This window comes from Etheostoma cragini, chromosome 8 (genome assembly GCF_013103735.1).
Source record: "Etheostoma cragini isolate CJK2018 chromosome 8, CSU_Ecrag_1.0, whole genome shotgun sequence".
Classification (NCBI taxonomy): domain Eukaryota; kingdom Metazoa; phylum Chordata; class Actinopteri; order Perciformes; family Percidae; genus Etheostoma; species Etheostoma cragini.
The window spans coordinates 12249127-12268316 of NC_048414.1; the positions used below are offsets into that span (position 1 = coordinate 12249127).

The 19190-nt window shown below is 38.6% G+C and overlaps 3 protein-coding genes across 10 annotated transcripts; 1 reads left to right on the top strand and 2 right to left on the bottom strand.

The window, feature by feature from the left end:
- Positions 1–50: 50 nt before the first annotated feature.
- Positions 51–12475, bottom strand: cracr2b (calcium release activated channel regulator 2B). 3 transcript variants are annotated; one of them, XM_034878979.1, is made up of 18 exons: positions 12229–12475; positions 10045–10439; positions 9856–9967; positions 7962–8109; positions 5735–5881; positions 5521–5611; positions 5330–5425; positions 5041–5228; positions 4353–4424; positions 4195–4249; positions 3257–3336; positions 3040–3160; positions 2708–2834; positions 1744–1825; positions 1467–1581; positions 1182–1289; positions 980–1056; positions 51–297 (listed from the first exon to the last, which is right to left on the bottom strand). In XM_034878979.1, exons 2-18 carry the CDS (start codon positions 10300–10302, stop codon positions 219–221), a joined length of 1956 nt encoding a protein of 651 aa, XP_034734870.1. In that variant the 5' UTR covers positions 10303–10439; positions 12229–12475; the 3' UTR covers positions 51–218. The 3 variants fall into 3 exon arrangements, with proteins under 3 accessions (XP_034734870.1, XP_034734872.1, XP_034734871.1); XM_034878981.1 differs by having other exon boundaries at positions 10045–10314; positions 12233–12282; XM_034878980.1 differs by lacking the exon at positions 12229–12475 and adding an exon at positions 12180–12198.
- Positions 12476–12558: 83 nt separating this feature from the next.
- On the top strand, positions 12559–16088 carry tmem138 (transmembrane protein 138). 6 transcript variants are annotated; one of them, XM_034879000.1, is made up of 6 exons: positions 12559–12722; positions 13355–13499; positions 13613–13755; positions 14622–14793; positions 14976–15051; positions 15137–15916. In XM_034879000.1, exons 3-6 carry the CDS (start codon positions 13628–13630, stop codon positions 15247–15249), a joined length of 489 nt encoding a protein of 162 aa, XP_034734891.1. In that variant the 5' UTR covers positions 12559–12722; positions 13355–13499; positions 13613–13627; the 3' UTR covers positions 15250–15916. The 6 variants fall into 6 exon arrangements, with proteins under 6 accessions (XP_034734891.1, XP_034734889.1, XP_034734892.1 ...); XM_034878998.1 differs by having other exon boundaries at positions 12563–12722; positions 13235–13499; XM_034878997.1 differs by having other exon boundaries at positions 12573–12722; positions 13232–13499.
- Positions 16089–16171: 83 nt separating this feature from the next.
- tmem258 (transmembrane protein 258) lies at positions 16172–18128 on the bottom strand. The gene is made up of 4 exons (XM_034879003.1): positions 17998–18128; positions 17550–17659; positions 16423–16551; positions 16172–16326 (listed from the first exon to the last, which is right to left on the bottom strand). The coding sequence occupies exons 1-3, from the start codon at positions 17998–18000 to the stop codon at positions 16425–16427; spliced, it is 240 nt and encodes a 79-aa protein (XP_034734894.1). The 5' UTR covers positions 18001–18128; the 3' UTR covers positions 16172–16326; positions 16423–16424.
- Positions 18129–19190: the final 1062 nt, after the last annotated feature.

The following is a 19190-nucleotide window of genomic DNA, read 5'->3' on the forward strand; positions in this document are numbered from 1 at the left end:
CAATTGGGCAGCCTGTAAGATGGTATTAAAAGGATTTCAAAAAGACAAAGGAGTCATCAAAACTGTATTTTATTAGATGGGTTATAAACCAACATTACAGATGCTGTTCACCAGTAAACTTGTTTTGCAGAAAAATGGCGCTGTCTGTGTCTTGAAATGATTTAGGTGACCTCGGGACTTGTGTCTGGGAGTTTAGTTAAAAGCCTTTTATCCTCTGTTTACGTACAGCAACCTCTTTTTACCTCAGTCAGTAAAAGTGCATCTTCACATTGTCGATCATGCTTGGAGACTAACATCCTAAAATGAAGGAAATTATTGAATCATTGTGCAGCAGAAACCACAACATTTGAGAACAAAACAAAGTTTGTAGTTTACACCGCTGATCCTGCTGCCTGGGTTTATCTCAGGTTTATGACAACAATTATATGAGATGAACTACACTCAGATGCCACTTTATGAGGTGCATCCCTTTTACATCCATAACAGAACACTAAATAGTGATGAAACAATTAGTTGATTAATTGATAACTAACATTAATTAAATGCCAATAAATATTTCCAATTCCAGCCAATTTGCTACTTTTCTATGTTTTATTTTGTTTTTATGCCAAAAATTACAACTAACAGTTATAACAATTTTATGACAATAAATTGATTAATACAAAAATGGCTGATTATTCAATAATTGCAGCCCTTATTAGACACACATCTTGGTGTAACGCAGTACAATTCAAGTACACCAAAAACGACAGCCCCAAAACTGACTAAAAAGTGGAATCAACACCTCTCCAATATGAAGGTAGGATCCTTTTGCATGGCTGCTGTATTAGACTGCATACCTAATAAACTGGTAGCTAAGTAGCTGACAATATATATATATATATATATATATATATATATATATATATATATATATATATATTACAATGTATTTTGATATAGTGACTATTAAGTAAAACATAGAAATAAGATGCCATACCTAGCCAAATAAGTCATCAGCTCGTCCATGTTACATCCAGTTTTGGCACTGCACTCATAAAACAAAGCTTGGTGCTGCTATATAAACCAGGAAGTAAAAAACAACAACATTTTAATACATTTACTTCAAAGACAATGATCCGTCCTTAGCAGTGTGAGTAAATCACTGCGGAAAGCAGTTTAAATATTTGAGTGTGCCTGACCTCTGCTAGTCTCTGCCCCTCGACGGCTGACACGTCTCTGCTGTGACTCTCTGCCAAGTCCAGCTTGTTTGCCAGCAGCATCAGTACCGCACCTTCACACATCTTCTCCTGGTGCAAACATTAAAAGACACCGTCATTAGTGTTGACAACTGAATCAAAAAACACATCAATGATAAGGAAAGCTACTACATCGTCCACACAGACATTAAAGAAAATGCATGTGTATTCAAGTTGGGGCAAGCTGTTTTGCATGTTTTTCAATCCATGACATCTCCACCTGCTCACCTTCACGGAGTCAATCCACCCTCTCACAGCGGCAAAAGAGGAGGATTGAGTTATGTCATACATGGCAAGGATACCGTCAGCTTTTCGGTAGTACTGTTCAGTGATGCTGCGAAACCTAAACAATGAAAGAAAGAAACAAAATGACACCCACAAAACGCTGAACTGGGTTATTATAAGGTAGCAAGAAAAACAAGATCCTACAGCTCAACTTATATAATGTAAAATATCTAAGGTTGCAGAAAAAGCACATGGCTAGTAAACGTGTTTTAAGTCTGACCTCTCCTGTCCTGCAGTGTCCCAAAGCTGCAGGGTGATGGTGGTGGAGCCCAGAGTTAAAGTCCTCATCTGGAAGTCTATACCTGTTAGCAACAGAGACCCAGAGTGTCAATCTTTACTTACAGTGGCTAGAATAGGTTTACATACCCATGCTAAAGTTAATTAAAAAGAGGACTAAAAAAAAGTGATCTAAATGCCTTAACTCAAAACATTTTGGAAAATCCAACCTTTGAAGGACACCAATTTTCTTTGTGAATGATTAATGTATTGTAAATAAATAAATGTTGTTCCCTAACATACAGGGGGCATGAGTGTACACACCCCTATGTTAAATTCTCATAGAGGCAAGCACATTTTTATTTTTAAAAGCCAGTTATTTACATTGGCCTTTGGAATTAAAATAACCCCACATCATCACATACCCTTCACCATACCTAGAGATTGACATGGTTTTATTTCAGTTAGCTTAAAATCAGGTTTGATTTGCATTGACTTCCCTAAGATCATTGACAGATGATCTTAGGGAAAGTTCCCCATGCCTATCTCTAGGTATGGTGAAGGGTATGTGATGATGTGGGGTTATTTTAATTCCAAAGACCATGTGAACTTTATCAGGATGCATAGTATCCTAGATCGATGAAATAACTGGCCTTTAAAAAAAAAAAAGTGCCTGCCTCTATGGAAATTTAACATAAGGGTGTCTGTACATATGTCCCCTTTATTTTAAGGAAGAACATTTATTTATTTACAATACATCATTCCTTCACAACAAAAATGTGTGTGCTTAAAAGGCTGAATTTTCCTTTTTTTTTAATCAATTTCCAAAAGAGTTTTTTTTTTTCCTCTTTTGAATCAACTTTAGCATGGGTGTGTAAACTTATTCAAACCACTGTATATATACACTTTTATTCATTTAAGCATTTCAAGCATCCTTGTAAAAGAGTGATAATTAAAGAAAAGCTTACCGACTGTCGCACTCATTTTACTGTAGAAATGTCCTGTGCAGTAGTGCTGGATGAAGGAGCTCTTACCCACCCCTGTGTTACCCAGGAATACCACCTTGAACACTCGCTGAGGACTGACAATTGTGCTCTAAAATTCAAGTAAAGGGACCAGACACATTGTCACATCAATGTCATTTCTTCTTTGCGTTTATAAGAGGATGCACATTTAATCTGTGCTTCATCATTGCTGTGCAGAGTACAAAAGCCTCAGCGTATCATCTCATTAAAAAGTCTCCAGTTGGGATATAACAGTTATATAATTAATGTTATTGTAGGTTTAATATGTTCCCTACCTGTGTTTGCACTTGCTCAACGTTTTCACACCTGACTTTACATGACAGTGGGTGTCTCTTGAAGGAATTTGTCACCTCTGTGTCTTTATCCTGCTCCAACTCATCGGATGAGCTCAGCTGTCTTCAGAATCAATGAATACACACAATTAGTTGCTGCCCCGGGCAATGTGCCTCGCATTACTGCACAGAGGATAAATGTGATGTAAGTCATACAAACCTTTTCAATGGCTTGTCCTGCAGTAAGTAGTTGCCTATGATTGACCCTGTCTTCTGCAAAGGCTTTGTGACATTTGGATTCTAAAAGGTTTTTGTGGAGAGTGAGGCAGAAGAAATGAGTATTATTAAAATTTTTATGTTTTTTTAAAGTATAAATAGACATGCTATTGTAGGTTTCCAAGGAACATTTAGTAACAATGTGTTCTCTGTAGAAATAATAATTCTGCTTCACACACCGGCAGATTAAATATGTTTAAAAAGCAAGTATTCAGCTCAATTGGGCCATTTATTCTGCTGCAAAGAAGTTTAACATCATGATATATCAGTAAATACACTTGATTATTAATTATATGGCAATACAAAAGTACAAGCAATGTCATTCATATTCTTTGTGTTATTGTAAATATAAATATGTTGTATTCTTTGTGAATTATTTGTTCAGAAACTTGGATCATGATTGTTGGAAGTTTAAATAGTAAAAAAAAAAAGATAAAGTTAACAGCTTCGGCAAAATGTCATAAATTAAGAATGTAGATGTGATAAAGGACCCCTGCTAGTTCATCTTCATAAAGAGTGCAACATACAGTACAGCCTTATTAATGAACATATTAAACACTCTTTCCTTCAAATTGGCACGGATAGAATAAATGTCTTTTCAACAAAATCCTTCACTTCACTGGCCCCATCAACAAGAGGGGGAAAGAATGGCACACATTGCAAAAATTCCAAATGGGGTCATTGAACACACGGTTAATCAATAAGCAAACAATAACAGCTGCCCATATAAATAATTATCGTCCAGAGGATGGAATGAAGCATTAAGCCATTTCAAGACTTAGTTTAGGTTGGATAAATCTGCTGAGTCCACGGGGTACAAAGGTCTTCGCTGAGGTAATAAGTTAAAGGCAGAGTTGGGAGGACAGAGCGTCTGGGACTAACCCTCTTCTGAGAGTGTTGGGCATCTTTCTCGTCTCGCAGCCTTTTGTTCATATCCCTGACACAAAGAGAGAAAATCACTTAGAAGCAACATCACACTGGCGGATGTTTAGAGTGGTGAAACGTGACGGAAACAGCCGACAGCAGCTGTGTGGACTTACCTTAATAGCTCCAGCTGTCTCAAGAGACTGTCCTTCTCTTTCTGCATGTTCCTTGACACCTTTATCACGTTTCTACGGTGAAGCAAACACATTGGCAAAGATTGTTCTATATTCTTCGTATTGTTAACAAATCCCAAGAGCAGCCCCAAACCAACAATTAATTGATCCTTTTAAATACCGCATATTTAGCCAAAGCCTGATCTAAATTATTAATTTGTGACAAACAAATTAAATCAATGAGTCTCACTGTTGCTCTGGGCAACATGTTCCTTCACTATGATAAACAATGGCAGGGTAGTATACTTTTTTAATAATTTTGTTTTTGGCCATTTCAGACTTTTATCAGATAGGACAGCTGAAGATAGAAAAGGGGGAAAGGACCCGGTGGCGTCCTACCAGATGAGCTACCCAGGCGCCCTGCAGATAGTTTGACTGGCATTGGAAAGAGATCAGTTGATTCCTATGTGTTTATTTATGTTTTTGTTTTTCTTTGTAGCAAAGTAGTCAAGCATTGTCTTTCTGTTTCGTGAAGTGCTATTGAAATCAAATTATCATTATTATTATTATTATTTATAGTAACAAACATATTTTCCGCCATAACACAAGGAGAGACAGTGTATTGATGACATGCATTTCTGATCTTATAATTGGGACATTCATGCAGCTTCTTGTGCTGTTAGCCACTCACCTCTGTCTGGCCACTTGTTCCTGGGCAGTGCTGAGCTGCAGCAGGCTGAGCTGACCCAGAGCGGCCTGCAGCTGCTCTCTGCTGCTCTCCACCTGCTCCTGTAATTGGGCGTTGAGGCTCCGCAGCTGCTGGTTCTGCTCCTTAATGTTTGCCTGTTCACAGCTCAGCTGCCGGATTCTGATCTCCAACTTAGGACAAAGACAGGTCCTGTTGATTCACTCATTTGACTAAAATTCTTCAAATAATATAATAAAATAATACATAACATTAGTACTATTTGGAGACCTACCTCTTTCTGTTGGGTCAGTGTATTCTCCAACTCTTGCTCCTGCATCTTCAGCTCCTCCTCAAGTTGTTGCCCTCTCTGCTTCTGTTCAATACTGTCCTGGATTTTACAATAAATTCATTCAAAGCTTTTAGAAGGATCACTTTTGTTAATTAAATGGCGCAAAGGCTGAACTAAACAGCACATGTCTGTACCTGAGACAGGCGTTTCTCTCTCTCCTCTCGGATTTGGTTTTCCATTTCTTCATATATGGACCGAACAACCTGATCATGTTCAGTCTCCCGTCTAAAACAGAAAGAAATTACAGTTGAATGATTTTAGGAAACTCAACAGAATCTGAATACTCACACTTAAATAGGGCAAAATGAGTTGATTAATGGACAGAGGACAGTGGAAGGAGGCTGGGACCTGCGTAGAGCTTGTTCCAGACTATCTCTCTCTCTGATGGAGTCCTGTAAATGGGACACTGCATGGATCAGGATGCCTTCAAGGACGCTCAGCAGCTCTGGTCTGTCTCTCTGGAGTTCACACCACAGAAAAGATAGCTCCTGCTGACTGACACACAACACACAACTGTTAAAGCATCTGATGATATCCAACCTTAAGAATATCACTCACTTACATCACAGAAACTGCTGGGTTTTAATGAATGAGAGTGTATATGTTCAGTATCTGTGCATCAAGCATCTCAATCCTTTGATTCCTGCAAAAGTTATCCAGCTCAATGATTTGCATGTGATACAGAAGAATGCGATACAATTCAAACTGCAGCCTCCAAAGTTACCATAAAGCTAAATGAGAACTTTGTATATACATTATTTTTATTATTATTCAAGAAACATTTGTTGTTTAAGAGAAAAGAACAAAGTTACACTTTGTATATACAAAGTTTTTATTCAGCTTTACGGTAACTTCAGTTTGAATTGTATCGCATTCTTCTGTCAGGTGTTTCTACTTTTTTGTCCACCCCATACAGTTGTGTTCAAAATAGTAGCAGTCCAACATCACTAACCTCATGAATCATATTTCTGGTAGAAGTGATATTTCTACAAGGCAAATAATTTATTAGTAAGTGTTGTAGAGTTAAAAAAAATGTTCAAAATAATAACAGTGTTGTGTTCAAATGGTGAGGTGATTGATTCTGTGAAGACACAGGTGTCAATTATGGCGCATATTTAAGGAAGGAAGGAAGCAAATGTTGTGCATGTCACACTAAAATACTCAGAAAAATGGGTCGTTCCAAACGTTGTGCTGAGAAACAGCGGACTTTGATTAAAAAGTTGATTGGAGAGGGGAAGACATATAAAGAAATGCAGAAAATTAAAGGCTGCTTAGCCAAAATGATTTCAAATGCCTTGAAATGGCATCCAAAGCCTGAACGACGTGGGAAAAAACGGTCAACTACCATTCGAATGGTTTGAAAAATAGCCAAAATAACAAACGCCTCAACCAATGATCAGCTCCAGGAAAATCAAAGAAGACTTAAAGTTACCTGTGAGTACTGTTACAATCAGAAGAAGGCTATGTGAAGCAAAGCTATCAGCTAGAATCCCCCGGAAAGTCCCATTGCTGAAAAATAGAAATGTACTGAATAGGTTGAAATTTGCCAAAGGACACACTGACTGGCCAAAGGAGAAATGGTGCAACATTCTGTAGACTGATGAGGGCAAAATTGTTTTTTGGGTGTAGGGGCCACAGACAGTTTGTCCGACAACGCCCAGGCACTGAATTCAAACCACAGTACACTGTGAAGACAGTAAAGGATGGTGGTGCAAAAATCATGTTATGGGGATGTTTCTCATACTGTGCTGTTTGGCCTATTTATCACATACCAGGGATCAATTCATCAAAATACCTGAAGAGTTCATGTTGCCTTATACTGAAGAGGAAATACCTTTGAAATGGGTCTTTCAACAAGACAATGACCCAAAACACCCCAGTAAGCGAGCAAAGTCTTGGTTCCAGATTAACAAGATTGATGTTCTGGAGTGGCCAGCACAATCCCCGGACCTCAATCCCATACAAAACTTGTGGTGTGGCATCATAAACGCTGTTTCTGAGGCAAAACCCAGAAATGCAGAGGAATTGTGGAATGTACCGTAATTCAATCGTCCTGGGCTGGAATACCTGTTAACAGGTGCCAGAATTTTGGTCAACTCCATGCAACAGAGATGTGAAGCAGTTCTCAGAAATAATGGTTATGCAGCTAAATATTAGTGCAGTGATTCAAAGTTAAGCAAACGCCTTGAGCGATTTTTCAGTTAATACAGTAAATGTTTGAGTTTGTGAAGAAAAGTGCAAATACTTCTATATTTTGAACAGCCTTATAGTCCCTTTTCTTCACTTTCTGTAAAGGCATAGCACAGACTTGATCAATTTTGGTCATGTTTTGATTTGGAATGGAATGTGCAGTGTTCCCAATGCATTGATATTATGGCATTAAAAGCTATTCGAAGGACTTCTTTTTAAACACACTGCTATTATTCTGAACACAACTGTATATGTCAATGAAGATATGCTAAATAACAGAAACACCTCTATATTAGATTACTCAGTGTAGATGGTACTAGATTGTTGCTACTGTAGAAGTCCTTTTTGGGATTCAATGGCAATGAATCTACGACAGTGATCTTACTCTTTGAAGAGTTTGTCTGCTCCCAGCTCCATCAATATGTTTACAAATCTAAGTACAGGTGGTTCCTGGGACCTGTCCACGTGGTCCGTATCCTCTTCTGCTTCGTCTTGGCTCAGCTCCGTCATTTCCTCCAGCCCCACAAACTCACCTGCACCCCAGGCAGAAAGAGGATTTGGTTTACCCCTCATGTTGTCCTCGGGTCAAATTTGACCAATTTAAAAACAAAAACGATATAAGAAAATATGGGACGTCAAAAATAAGCATCGCAACTGTGAAAAATGAAAAAAATGTTAGAATAAAGCAACATAAAAACAATTAAAAACACCAGATGAAGAAAATGTGTAAAAGAAGTGAAACAAAACATAAAAAGTAAAAAAAAGAAAAAGCGAAAATTGAAATAGGGAAAACAAAAGTGTTTTTTTCATTGTTGACGGGAAGACAACACAAGGGTAAAGTGAGTGACAGACATTTATGAATAAACTGCAGCTTTCCCCATAGACATCGTATGGAATAGTGGCATCAGATCACTCAAAAACTACACTTACAAAAATGCACCACATGAAAATAATTAACAGCCCTTTATGCACATTCTGCCCAATAAAAGCACAAGGTACATATCGTCACATGATCTGGGAGTGCACTCCCATTGGTCAGTTCTGTAACAATATTGCATACAAAATTTTCGCCTTGATTGATGTTACTGTGCCTGCTACTATCAATGTTTTGATCCTGAATAACCTGTCAGCCTTTCAGCTCTCTAGAACACAAAAACATGCTGTTTGACGGACTTACAGCTGCAAAATAAATGATTGCCCGTTGGAAACCGCCACATGTACAAGTACAGTACAAGTTTGGACACACCTTCTCATTCAATGTGTTTCCTTTATTTTCATGACTATTAACATTGTAGATTCTCACTGAAAGCATCAAAACTATGACTAGCACATGTGGAAATATGTACTTAACAAAAAAAACATGTGAAATAACTAAAAACATGTCTTATATTCTAGTTTCTTCAAAGTAGCCACCCTTTTCTCTGATTACTGCTTTGCACACTCTTGGCATTCTCTTGATGACCTTTAAGAGGTAGTCACCTGAAATGGTTACCTAACAGTCTTGAATGAGTTCCCACTTGTTGGCCCTTTTGTCTTCACTCCAGCTCACCCCAAACCATGTCAATTGGGTTCAGGTCCGGTGACTGTGGAGGCGCAGCACTCCATCACTCTCCTTCTTGGTCAAATAGCCTTTACACAGCCTGGAGGTTTGTTCCGGGTTATTGTCCTTAAAAATTGAAGGCATACTGAACCAGTATGGCTACCACAGCATCCTGCAGCGGCATGCCATCCCGTCCTGTTTGCGTTTAGTTGGACCATCATTTATTTTTCAACAGGACAATGACCCGGAACACACCTCCAGGCTGTGTAAGGGCTATCTGACCAAGAAGGAGAGTGATGGAGTGCTGCGCCTCCACAGTCACCGGACCTGAACCCAATCGAGATGGTTTGGGGTGAGCTGGACAGCAGAGTGAAGGAAAAAGGGCCAACAAGAGCTGAGCATCTCTGGGAACTCCTTCAAGATAGTTGGGAAACCATTTTAGGTGACTACCTCTTGAAGATCATCAAGAGAATGCCAAGAGTGTGCAAAGCAGTAATCAGAGCAAAGGGTGGCTACTTTGAACAAACTAGAATATAAGACATGTTTTCAGTTATTTCACACTTTTTTGTTAAGTACATAATTCCATATGTGTTCATTCATAGTTTTGATGCCTTCAGTGATAATCTGCAATGTAAATAGTCATGGAAATAAAGAAAACGCATTGATTGAGAAGGTGGTTCTAAACTTTTGGCCTGTCCTGTATATCAAAATAGGATCACAAAAAAAACACTACACTTACCAAGTCCTGTACTGAACTCAGCAGGAGTAAGAAATCCATTGGTTTCCCGGTCCAGACTCTCAAACACTGTTTCCAACTCTTCAGGAGACAGCGGCAACTCCACTTGTAGCCTCTGAACAGATAAAGATAGAAAGTTCAAGACTCCACAAACAGCCTACACTTTGATATTCTACCACCTAGGCTGCTCACCTGCATATCCCGCTTTGTGATGAACCCTTTCCCTTCTTTGTCACACAGCACAAACAACTCCTTCGCCTTGCCCATGGTCTCTGCCAGCGGGCTTCCTGGCACTGCCTCTCTGGCTCTGGGTGAAATCAGTGGACTACGTGTACCACAGCCTGGCCTTGGGCTCCCAGCGGATCGGCCCCGCGATCTGGGGCTCACTGGTACTGCCTCACCACTGCCTTGACCCACCAGCACTTCGCCATCATTCAGCCACTTAGACATTACTGCAGAGAGGCCGGCAAGTATGGGTGGGGAGATGCTGTGTGTTTCATTACATCTTATACACTTGTTGACCTCTCAGTATGTCATTTGGTATTAAATGCTTCACTTTACTTGTTTGGGAGTCATGAGAAGTAGAGCTGAAAAGTGAAACGTGACAAATAATCTGCAATTATTTTGAAAATCGATTCAGTGATGTTTTTAAACCATAAATAGTGAAAATAGGCCAACCATTCTCTGGTTCCAGCTTCTCAAATGAGAGAATGTCCTTATTTTCTTTGTCATATAGTCTACTGAATCATTGTAAACTTAATTTCTTTGAATTTTTTACTTTTGGTCAAACAAAAATAAGATATTTAAAGACATCACTGTGGACAGTACAGTAGGAGCATGTTTATCCCCATTTTGACTATTGCAAAGAATGATAGGCAGTTTAGTCAATAATTGAAAGATTATTATTAGTTACAGCCCTAATGAGACGTCTCAGTTTTCATCAGTGTAGGCCTACTACCAGTCGGAGTAATTATCAGAGACAGTTACTTTTACTTTTATGATGAACCAGAATGAATTAAAATACACTTTAGATTCTCTCGTAGTGTTGCAAGATATTCTGAGAAGCTGACCCTATAGGTCCTCCCTTGTCAAACATGAGTTGCAGAACAAACTAAGCTGTGACTGTACACATCATCTACAGCTGCTGTGACCAGCTTTTAGATGAGGGAAACTTAAATAAATTTGATGCTGCCTCTGCCTCTGTAGCACCCATGACTTTGCACCAGGATGTTTCCAGGGTTAAAAACAGGATGGTGTCATGTGAAAAGAGTTTGTGTGTACTCGAAGGGGAGGGCGGATAACCAGGGGAGAGGAGATGCAAATCAAACATTTGCAGTTGTTTGCATTTTCAGAAATACCACGATTGCAAACACATTTTACTACTGGGAAAACCTGCCTCATTATCATGAACATTCATAGAGCAGTGATTTATGACATATACAACAATCACACGTAATAAGTCTTAAGGTTAGACGGCATTTCTACAACACAGGTAGACAGGAATTAAGGAACGAACTAAATCAGTTAGTTAAATTCAAATAGAATTAGAAACAAAGATATTTCTGGATGTCAAGTTCTGTGTCAGTGTTGAATAAAATATTACTCTCCTTCTTCCTATCACTCCTGTCATGCAATCTATGATCATAAAACAAATACCTATAAAACACAACAGCGCTGATAATAGCTAGAAAGCTTCTTGCTGATGATCATTAAAGATCAAAACTTCCTTGTAACATAAGAAATATGCTAGGATAGCAGATAAGAAACTATGTAAAAAAAGTATGTGTTAAGCAATTCTGTATGTCAGTTGGCCAACAGCCCCGCCAAAGGTCAAATAAACTCTTACACACCTAGCACAACACACACACTATAGCAAGGTCGGTGTGTGTAACAATGTGAAGTCAGGGAAAGTAAATTTACAAAGTGTACAACATTTTATAGGCTACGATACTGTCACTAAAACTCAAAAAAAGACTTTCACTTTCTGCGTCAACATAAGATCGTCTGACTAGAACATACAGTATGCTGCGTGAAAAAAAACTGTGACAGCTCTGATGATAAAATAGTAAATTGAGTTAAATAGACATATGTGAAATGCAGATTAGCTAGACTGAAGCTCAACTCTGAAACCGACAGTTACATGCGACCACTGTTGGAGACTTGTAGCTAGCTGAGGTAAACCAAGCCAAGAGCATTAAGTATTGCAATGTTACATTTATTATTAAAAAAGAGAAGAAGCCCACACAACAGTTAGCTAGTCCGTTGTTAATGCACCATAGCTGGGAGCATGAACATAAACGCTGTCTTAATATCTGTAAACAACCTACATTACTATATTTTTTTATCAGCGAAGTTGTAGAAACTTTGACTACTCACCTAAAGTGTACTGGACGCAGGTGTCCACAACCACATGAGTCAGCTCACAGAGTAATTTACCGCCGGGGGGCAGTGAGCACCGTGTATGGTGGAAGTTTACCGTAATGTTTGATGTTACCCGCGAAATGAAGGCGCACACACACTTTCCCCCCGCTTGTTTTCACTTCCAGGCAGCAGCTACTTTCAGTAACATTCTTTAACTCTCTATGTCAATAACATTTAGGAAATACAAGGGCCACTACAATCAATACGACAACGAACTATACCGTAATCTCCATAGTTTTATATAGGCCTTAGGTTTATTCCTAGAACCTATACATCTGTTATTACGGTAAGAAGGAGCGTTGCCATGGAATTTACGGAAATACATGTTAAAAAGCAGCAGTGGAGGCGCCAAGTGGGTAGCATTGTTTGTCGGTACAAGTAGAATATGAGCAATTTAGGAGTTTGTCTTGGCTCCGGGTGACGTATTTTTATTCGTTGCAAGTTTTCTGGTAAGTGGGTGTTATATGGTATTTGTGAAGCCGATTTATAACGTTACAACACTGTTGTGATGGTTGTTGTAGCAATCGGGACTGGCTGGAGTTCCTCGAAGTGAAAATCCGAGCTGTGCCACTGCCAGTGATATGTTGTGGAAATGAGATTGTGAAACAGTTAGTAGTAGGCTTACTCTACTATCTTTCTCCAGAATTAGCTATCTAAAGCCAGGGCCAAACAGCCTAAGGATGCTTTGACATGGGAAGATTAGATGCCTATAAAGGAAGGGAGTGTGTTATCAGAACAAGAGACAGTGGTGTCCGTAATAATCTGTAATCCCAGTTTTGACGTTTCCATTAGGTGTAGTGCTAAATCCGCGACAGACAAGATACGCAACTCTTCTCCGCACTGCAGGAAGATATGAGTTGTGAATATGCTTCGGAGGAGAAAAAATAAATCACAATGCTTTTTCGACCAACTATACAACAACGTCTCTGTTGTTTTACAGCTTTTCTGTTCTTCCTAGCAGGAAATGCAGCAGACGAGCAGACTTTCCACCTCAAGGATGTCAACATGCAGAATATGAAAATATCTTAATCTGATATTTTGAACTACCTGCAATCTTCACCAACATACTTTTCTCCTAAAGGACAACATGAACCGAAGGACACACTGTAGTGAAGACAACCTAAAGCAATAGAACATTTAAAGGAAAGAAAAAAAGGAAATGGACAATTTATGAAGATGGTACTGTCTGCCTAGCTGCTTCTAGACCTGTGCAGTGTTGTACTCAGGTTTGTACAGTACATCTAGACCAAAGGGATTTGTGTCGCCAGCATATTGCAAGTGTAAAGAAAAACAGCCAGAAGTGAGGAGTGAATAGACTGTGAAGCTTTGTGGTTTGCAGAGTCCACCCCTGAAGATGCTCCAGACTAGTAACTACTCCCTGGTGCTGCTGATCCAGCTGACACTGTTGGCCTATGACCTCTTCGTCAACTCCTTCAGTGAGCTCCTGAGGGCGGCGCCTGTCATCCAACTAGTGCTTTTCATGTGAGTCCCTGAACTGCATGCTGATATGATTATTGATTTAACATCAGTCAATTATTTAAAAAAAATATATATTATTCCAGCTGCTTGATTTCATTCAAAAACAATTATTAACTTTACAATATTATCAAGTAAAAATATCAAACACTGTCTGGTTACATGTTCAAACATGAAGACTTTCTTTATTTCTTCACTTGGTATTTATTATATTTTATATCTCATACCATTACAAACTGGAATCTTTTGACATAATAAGTTGTGGCTCTCATTTGGCAGAGCTTGATTAAAACTAAGTATAATTAAAGCTGAAAATAGCGGTCATTTTTTTATTTAAAAACTCATCCCGCGGTTGAATAAAACAGCATTTAGAGGAGTTGCCAGAGATTGATATTATTCAGATGCTTACAGCCAATTTGACTTAACTCATGTATTATTGTGGTTTATCATCCTTGGGGTTATTTTCTCGTCTGCTATTTTAGTAACTGGTCAGCATAAAAAAACTCTTCTGCTGCGCTGTTTAATTATTTGCAGTGCTTTAGCTGCTCTGATGTCTTTCATATATTTTAGACCAACCATTTTAATCCAATTACTGCATCATTACAAAATGTCCTGGTCAGTGAGGGGAAGCCTTGTCCTAACCAGAGCAAATCTTTTTGAGATGTCATCAGCATCCGTACAGGGTCTATTTTCATTTAATTTTACTATACAACCTTTGTAAAAGTAAAATTACAAAGTCTTGCAAAATATCCTTTTCTCTGACACAGTCATGATCTAGTTTACACTGCTGCATGAATACATGATTTCAAGGGACATACTGCTCACTCAGAATAAATATCAAAAATATCAACCAGTAAAATCTGTGTCCACAGCATCCAGGACATTGCCATCTTGTTCAACGTGATCATCGTTCTGCTGATGATGTTCAACACCTACGTGTTCCAGGTTGGCCTGCTGTCCCTTCTGCTGGAGAGGTTCAGGGCTCTGCTGATATTGTCTGGTCTTTACCTGACGCTCAGCATCTGCTTCCACTGCTGGGTGTTGGTAAGCTTCGTCGCAACAACACAGGCACCCGCACGTCAACTCTGTGCTAACACTACATCAAACTTACATTTGCTCATCTAAGATCAATATATATGTAACCAATTTCATCTTATATAAGAGTAACTGTGGAGAATTTTGATCCATACAAACTACTTCTGATAATTATCTCTTTTTTTTTTTAGAACCTGAGATGGCTTGAGTCCAACCATTTTGTTTGGACTGATGGTCTTCAAGCTCTTTTTGTTTTCCAGAGAACAGGTCATTGGTTAATCAATTCAGAGATACATTTAACTTTTCACTTTCTGTAGTCATTGAGTAACTGTGCTTTTTTTTCTGTTTACAGTGGCAGTGTTGTATTACTACTTATACAAACGAACAGCAGAGTATATGGGAGACCCAAGGCTGTACGAGGACTCTCTGTGGCTGCGGAATGCCTTCGCCAGAGGTCGTCAGTGAAGAAGAGACAGTTTTTCTTTTTTAAAGATAATTTTTTGGGGCATTTTTTACCTTTTATTTGACAGGACAGATGAAGACATGAAGCAAAAGACCACAGGTTGGAGTTGAACCCAGGCCCACTGCTTAACAGAGTAGACCGCTATGTATAAGTGCCCGCTCTACCAACTGAGCTATCTGGGCACCCAGAAGAGACAGTTTAAGAAAGACCTTAATATGCATTGCAGAACAAGGCCCTTCTGACTCATCAACTCTGAATTTTTTTTAAAATTAAAATTAAAATATAGCTCTGGATTTAGCCAAATGTCAAACCAGTTTGTGTTTACTGGCTCTTTGTAGCCAAGAGGACAGACAGTTGTATTGGATTACTGTGGCACGTAAACCAACCATAGCAGTATTGTATTAATTAGGAAGATTGTGTCTGTTAATCTTTGTGGCCTTTGTAAATCAATTTGAGTTGCAGATAGAATGCAATATATTGGAAATGTTCTGTTATTCCCCTGCTAAGGAGGAAACCTGTGCTGTTTACATGGTTAATGTCATTTTAATAAGCCAATTTTCATGTGTATCCTGTTTTATTTGAATGGGGGATTTTTTTGAATTGTGTTCCTTCTATTTTAATTAAATAATCCTTCTCTAATCCCGGTGTCATCCTTCATCACAAGGGTAGTCAGTATTATCCTGTAGACAAGGTGAAACAGACTGCTCTATTTTTAACACAAAGATTAATCAGCGATTGGGGTTTTAGGCGCCACTAGTGAAACACACCACAAATAGTCTTCAGAGTGTCAAAATAACCTAATCTCAAGAATCCAACCGGTCCAGTTCCAGTCTCATCTAAAAACGGTTAATCAAACATTTATAAAATTGTTTAAATCTATTAGATTTTTATGCAGATATCAGGCTAAACAAAGAAAGACACCACAAGTTTTACAAATCCCCTTTACTTGTGACAAGAAAACCAAAGTCCATATGATCCCAAAATGTTGTCAGTGCAGTCCAATTAAATCCAGTCTGTTGTGTGTGATGTCCTCCGTTCCACTGGAATGTGTGATATTCTTTTAAGTCAGTCACCAAAAACTGCAGGAACACATGGAGAGTGAACAAAGTTAACCACTAAAAAACTGTTTCAGTGAATAAAAATAAAAATAGATCTTATTAATTCTTCAAATGTACCTTCATACATAGATGCCAACCCAGAGTAGTAAGAACAGCACACCGAAGCCCATGAAAAGTGAAGCCACAAGGGAGATCAGCAGCTCTTTGTAGACGTCCCGGGTGTATTTAGTTGACGTCACCTCGTAGCTGACGAGAAATTAAGGGCTAGTCCATTGAAAATACAATCGACAGCAAAGTTCAGAGCTTTTTGACATATCTAATGCCTCCTGCTGTGAGGCCAATTGGTCCACTACTATACACACACTATAGTAAAACTATTGGAAATAATGTAAACAAACATTTTACAGACTTAGATTTCATCTTTGTCTTATTGTGGATTTCAAATTTTCTTTTGGTTTATATTTGGATAAATGATTGTGCCTTTAAATGCTTTAATTCCTGTCCATCAACATGTACTAGATTATTATGATGTAAAAGTTAATTCTCTATCTCATATCTACATATCATTTTTGAAAAAAATGCTTTGTTGTGTATTTAACAATTCTGCCACGAACCTAATGTGGTTAATGTTTCTTTTGACAGTTTAGCCAAATTAGCTACCACTTGAATGGAGGATACAGCATAGTTTTAAAACACCAAAAATATCTGCAATACTTTATTATTGTAATCGAAAACTGTAAGAAAGCTAAAACCAGAAAGTATGTCTGTAAAGTGCCATGTTTGGATGTCTACAATGCACAATTGTATCATTCATTGAAATCTGTGTGAGCAACTGACTGCTTGAGTTTCTTGTCTCAGCACCTGTAAGTGTTTGTGTTAATGTTATCAATTGAAGTCATTGGCTGAGCTCAAGATCGTAAGTTGTAATTAACCGGATTCCTCATTTAAATTTTACACTGTACTCAAATGAGAGGAAACAAATGGGTGCCTTGAGGGATGAAAGAACAAATATTTAAAAACCTATGGTATGGTTTTACTTATTTTGCTCCACAATAAATGAGAACCTGTGCTACTAACATAGCTTGAAGTCAGATGGGCTACAGCATGGAAAGGCACTGATTTGATCCTTAACGTAACTTTGTACGGTGTCACTGCAGGTTCCTTATTCTGCAGCGACCTAATGACCCCTTCTGTCATGTCACCCACATGCGTAGTGTTATGTGGAACAAGCAGGGAGAGGATACACGAAGAACCAGGCCGTGAAGAACATGCCGATGGCCAGCAGGACGACAGTGAGGTGCGGGAACACAGCCGGGTTCACCGGGCTGGTGTATCTGGTCATCGCCTCGAGTTCCTGCAGCCACAGCAAAGAGTTCAGACACAATTAGGTTAGACAAAGCTAGTTACATCACCTCCATTACCGCCAAATTGTAGTTTAACGTCCTTCCACATTGTACCCGCGTCGATAACGTTTAATTCGTGATGAAAGTAGTCATTTTGTTTAAATAGAGCGGCTAAATCAGGGAATTTGACATGAGAAGCTAACGTTGCTCTGCTAGTCTGCATATACATTGCTGCCCAAACGCAAAATTTCACACCAAAAACGCATTGTTTTGCTGATGAAATAAACTGAATATCATTGTATTTCACAGTTAGAACTTATATAAACAAGATAAAGATGAGTATTTCTACCATTTTTGCAATGAACCGGAGCTGCTGTTTAGTTTATGCGATCCAAGACGATAAGGCCACGTACCACTGACTATCACTTCCTGGTTTCTTTCGTGACGTACAGTTGACGTTTGCTTTGGGGTTTTAAATCCTCAGTTTAGCCTCTCAGGCTTTTCATGCCCACAGTCGCATATGGCACACAGGCTCAGGTTTGTTTTTTTATACACCCATGAGGCTCAGACATGGATGTTAACGGGCTCAGTCGTTGGGTGTGGCAGAGACTGAGATGCCAACGAGAACAAGATCTGTTATCTGAGTGTAGTGTACCCCAACGCAAAACTGCATTTGGGAAGTCATCATTTTCTTACATTGCCATGACTCAATGGAATACTCTGCCAACAGACATTGTTTCATGTAGTCCCCACGCCTTCTCACATCTTCTAACCCTAACCCTAAGCGTTGGCTACTGTTAATTAACAAGCGTGTACGTATCTATGAATTGTGTGTGCGTGCGTTGGGGGGGGGGGGGGGCGCCTTGTCCTATTGAAACTGCTTTCATGATTCTATTTATCTGTTTTATACATTGTCTCTTTACCTTTTTCTTTTATTTTATTTAACAACTTTCTTTCTCTATACTAATTTCCTATGTAATTCTCCATCAACCTGTCCGGGGACAACAGGTGGAAAATAGCAATCTGCTAGAACATGGTACAACGCATATTCTCTTGTTGTACAAGAGGAATGTTTTATGGTTCGCTGTCTCTGTCTTGAAATAAATAAAATACAAATATTACAAATTACTGACTGTATTATATGATACGATTTTAGCTGTTTAAAACAATGTGTATCCCCTTATAACTATAGGAAATAAGAAACTAATTCATATTTGACAAGGGTACTAGTAGGCATGACCTCGGTGATAGGCACTCATGGATGTATAAAAAGTATGTACACTTTTTTAAATAAAAAAGTATATATACTTTTTATACATTCATTTCAGGCCTGAAAGGGTAATTTCAGGGCATAAACTTCATATTATCCCTAACATAGACAGTTAAAGAATCTCCGGCTGCCATCTAGCGGACAAAGTGAGCAATTAGTTTTCATCTCATGAAGCAGTTAGACTATCAAAAAACAGAAAATTCAATCACAAATTTATTTACTACATGCATTTACATAGTATTACAGCATATTTTTTGACAAAAGGCTTTGAA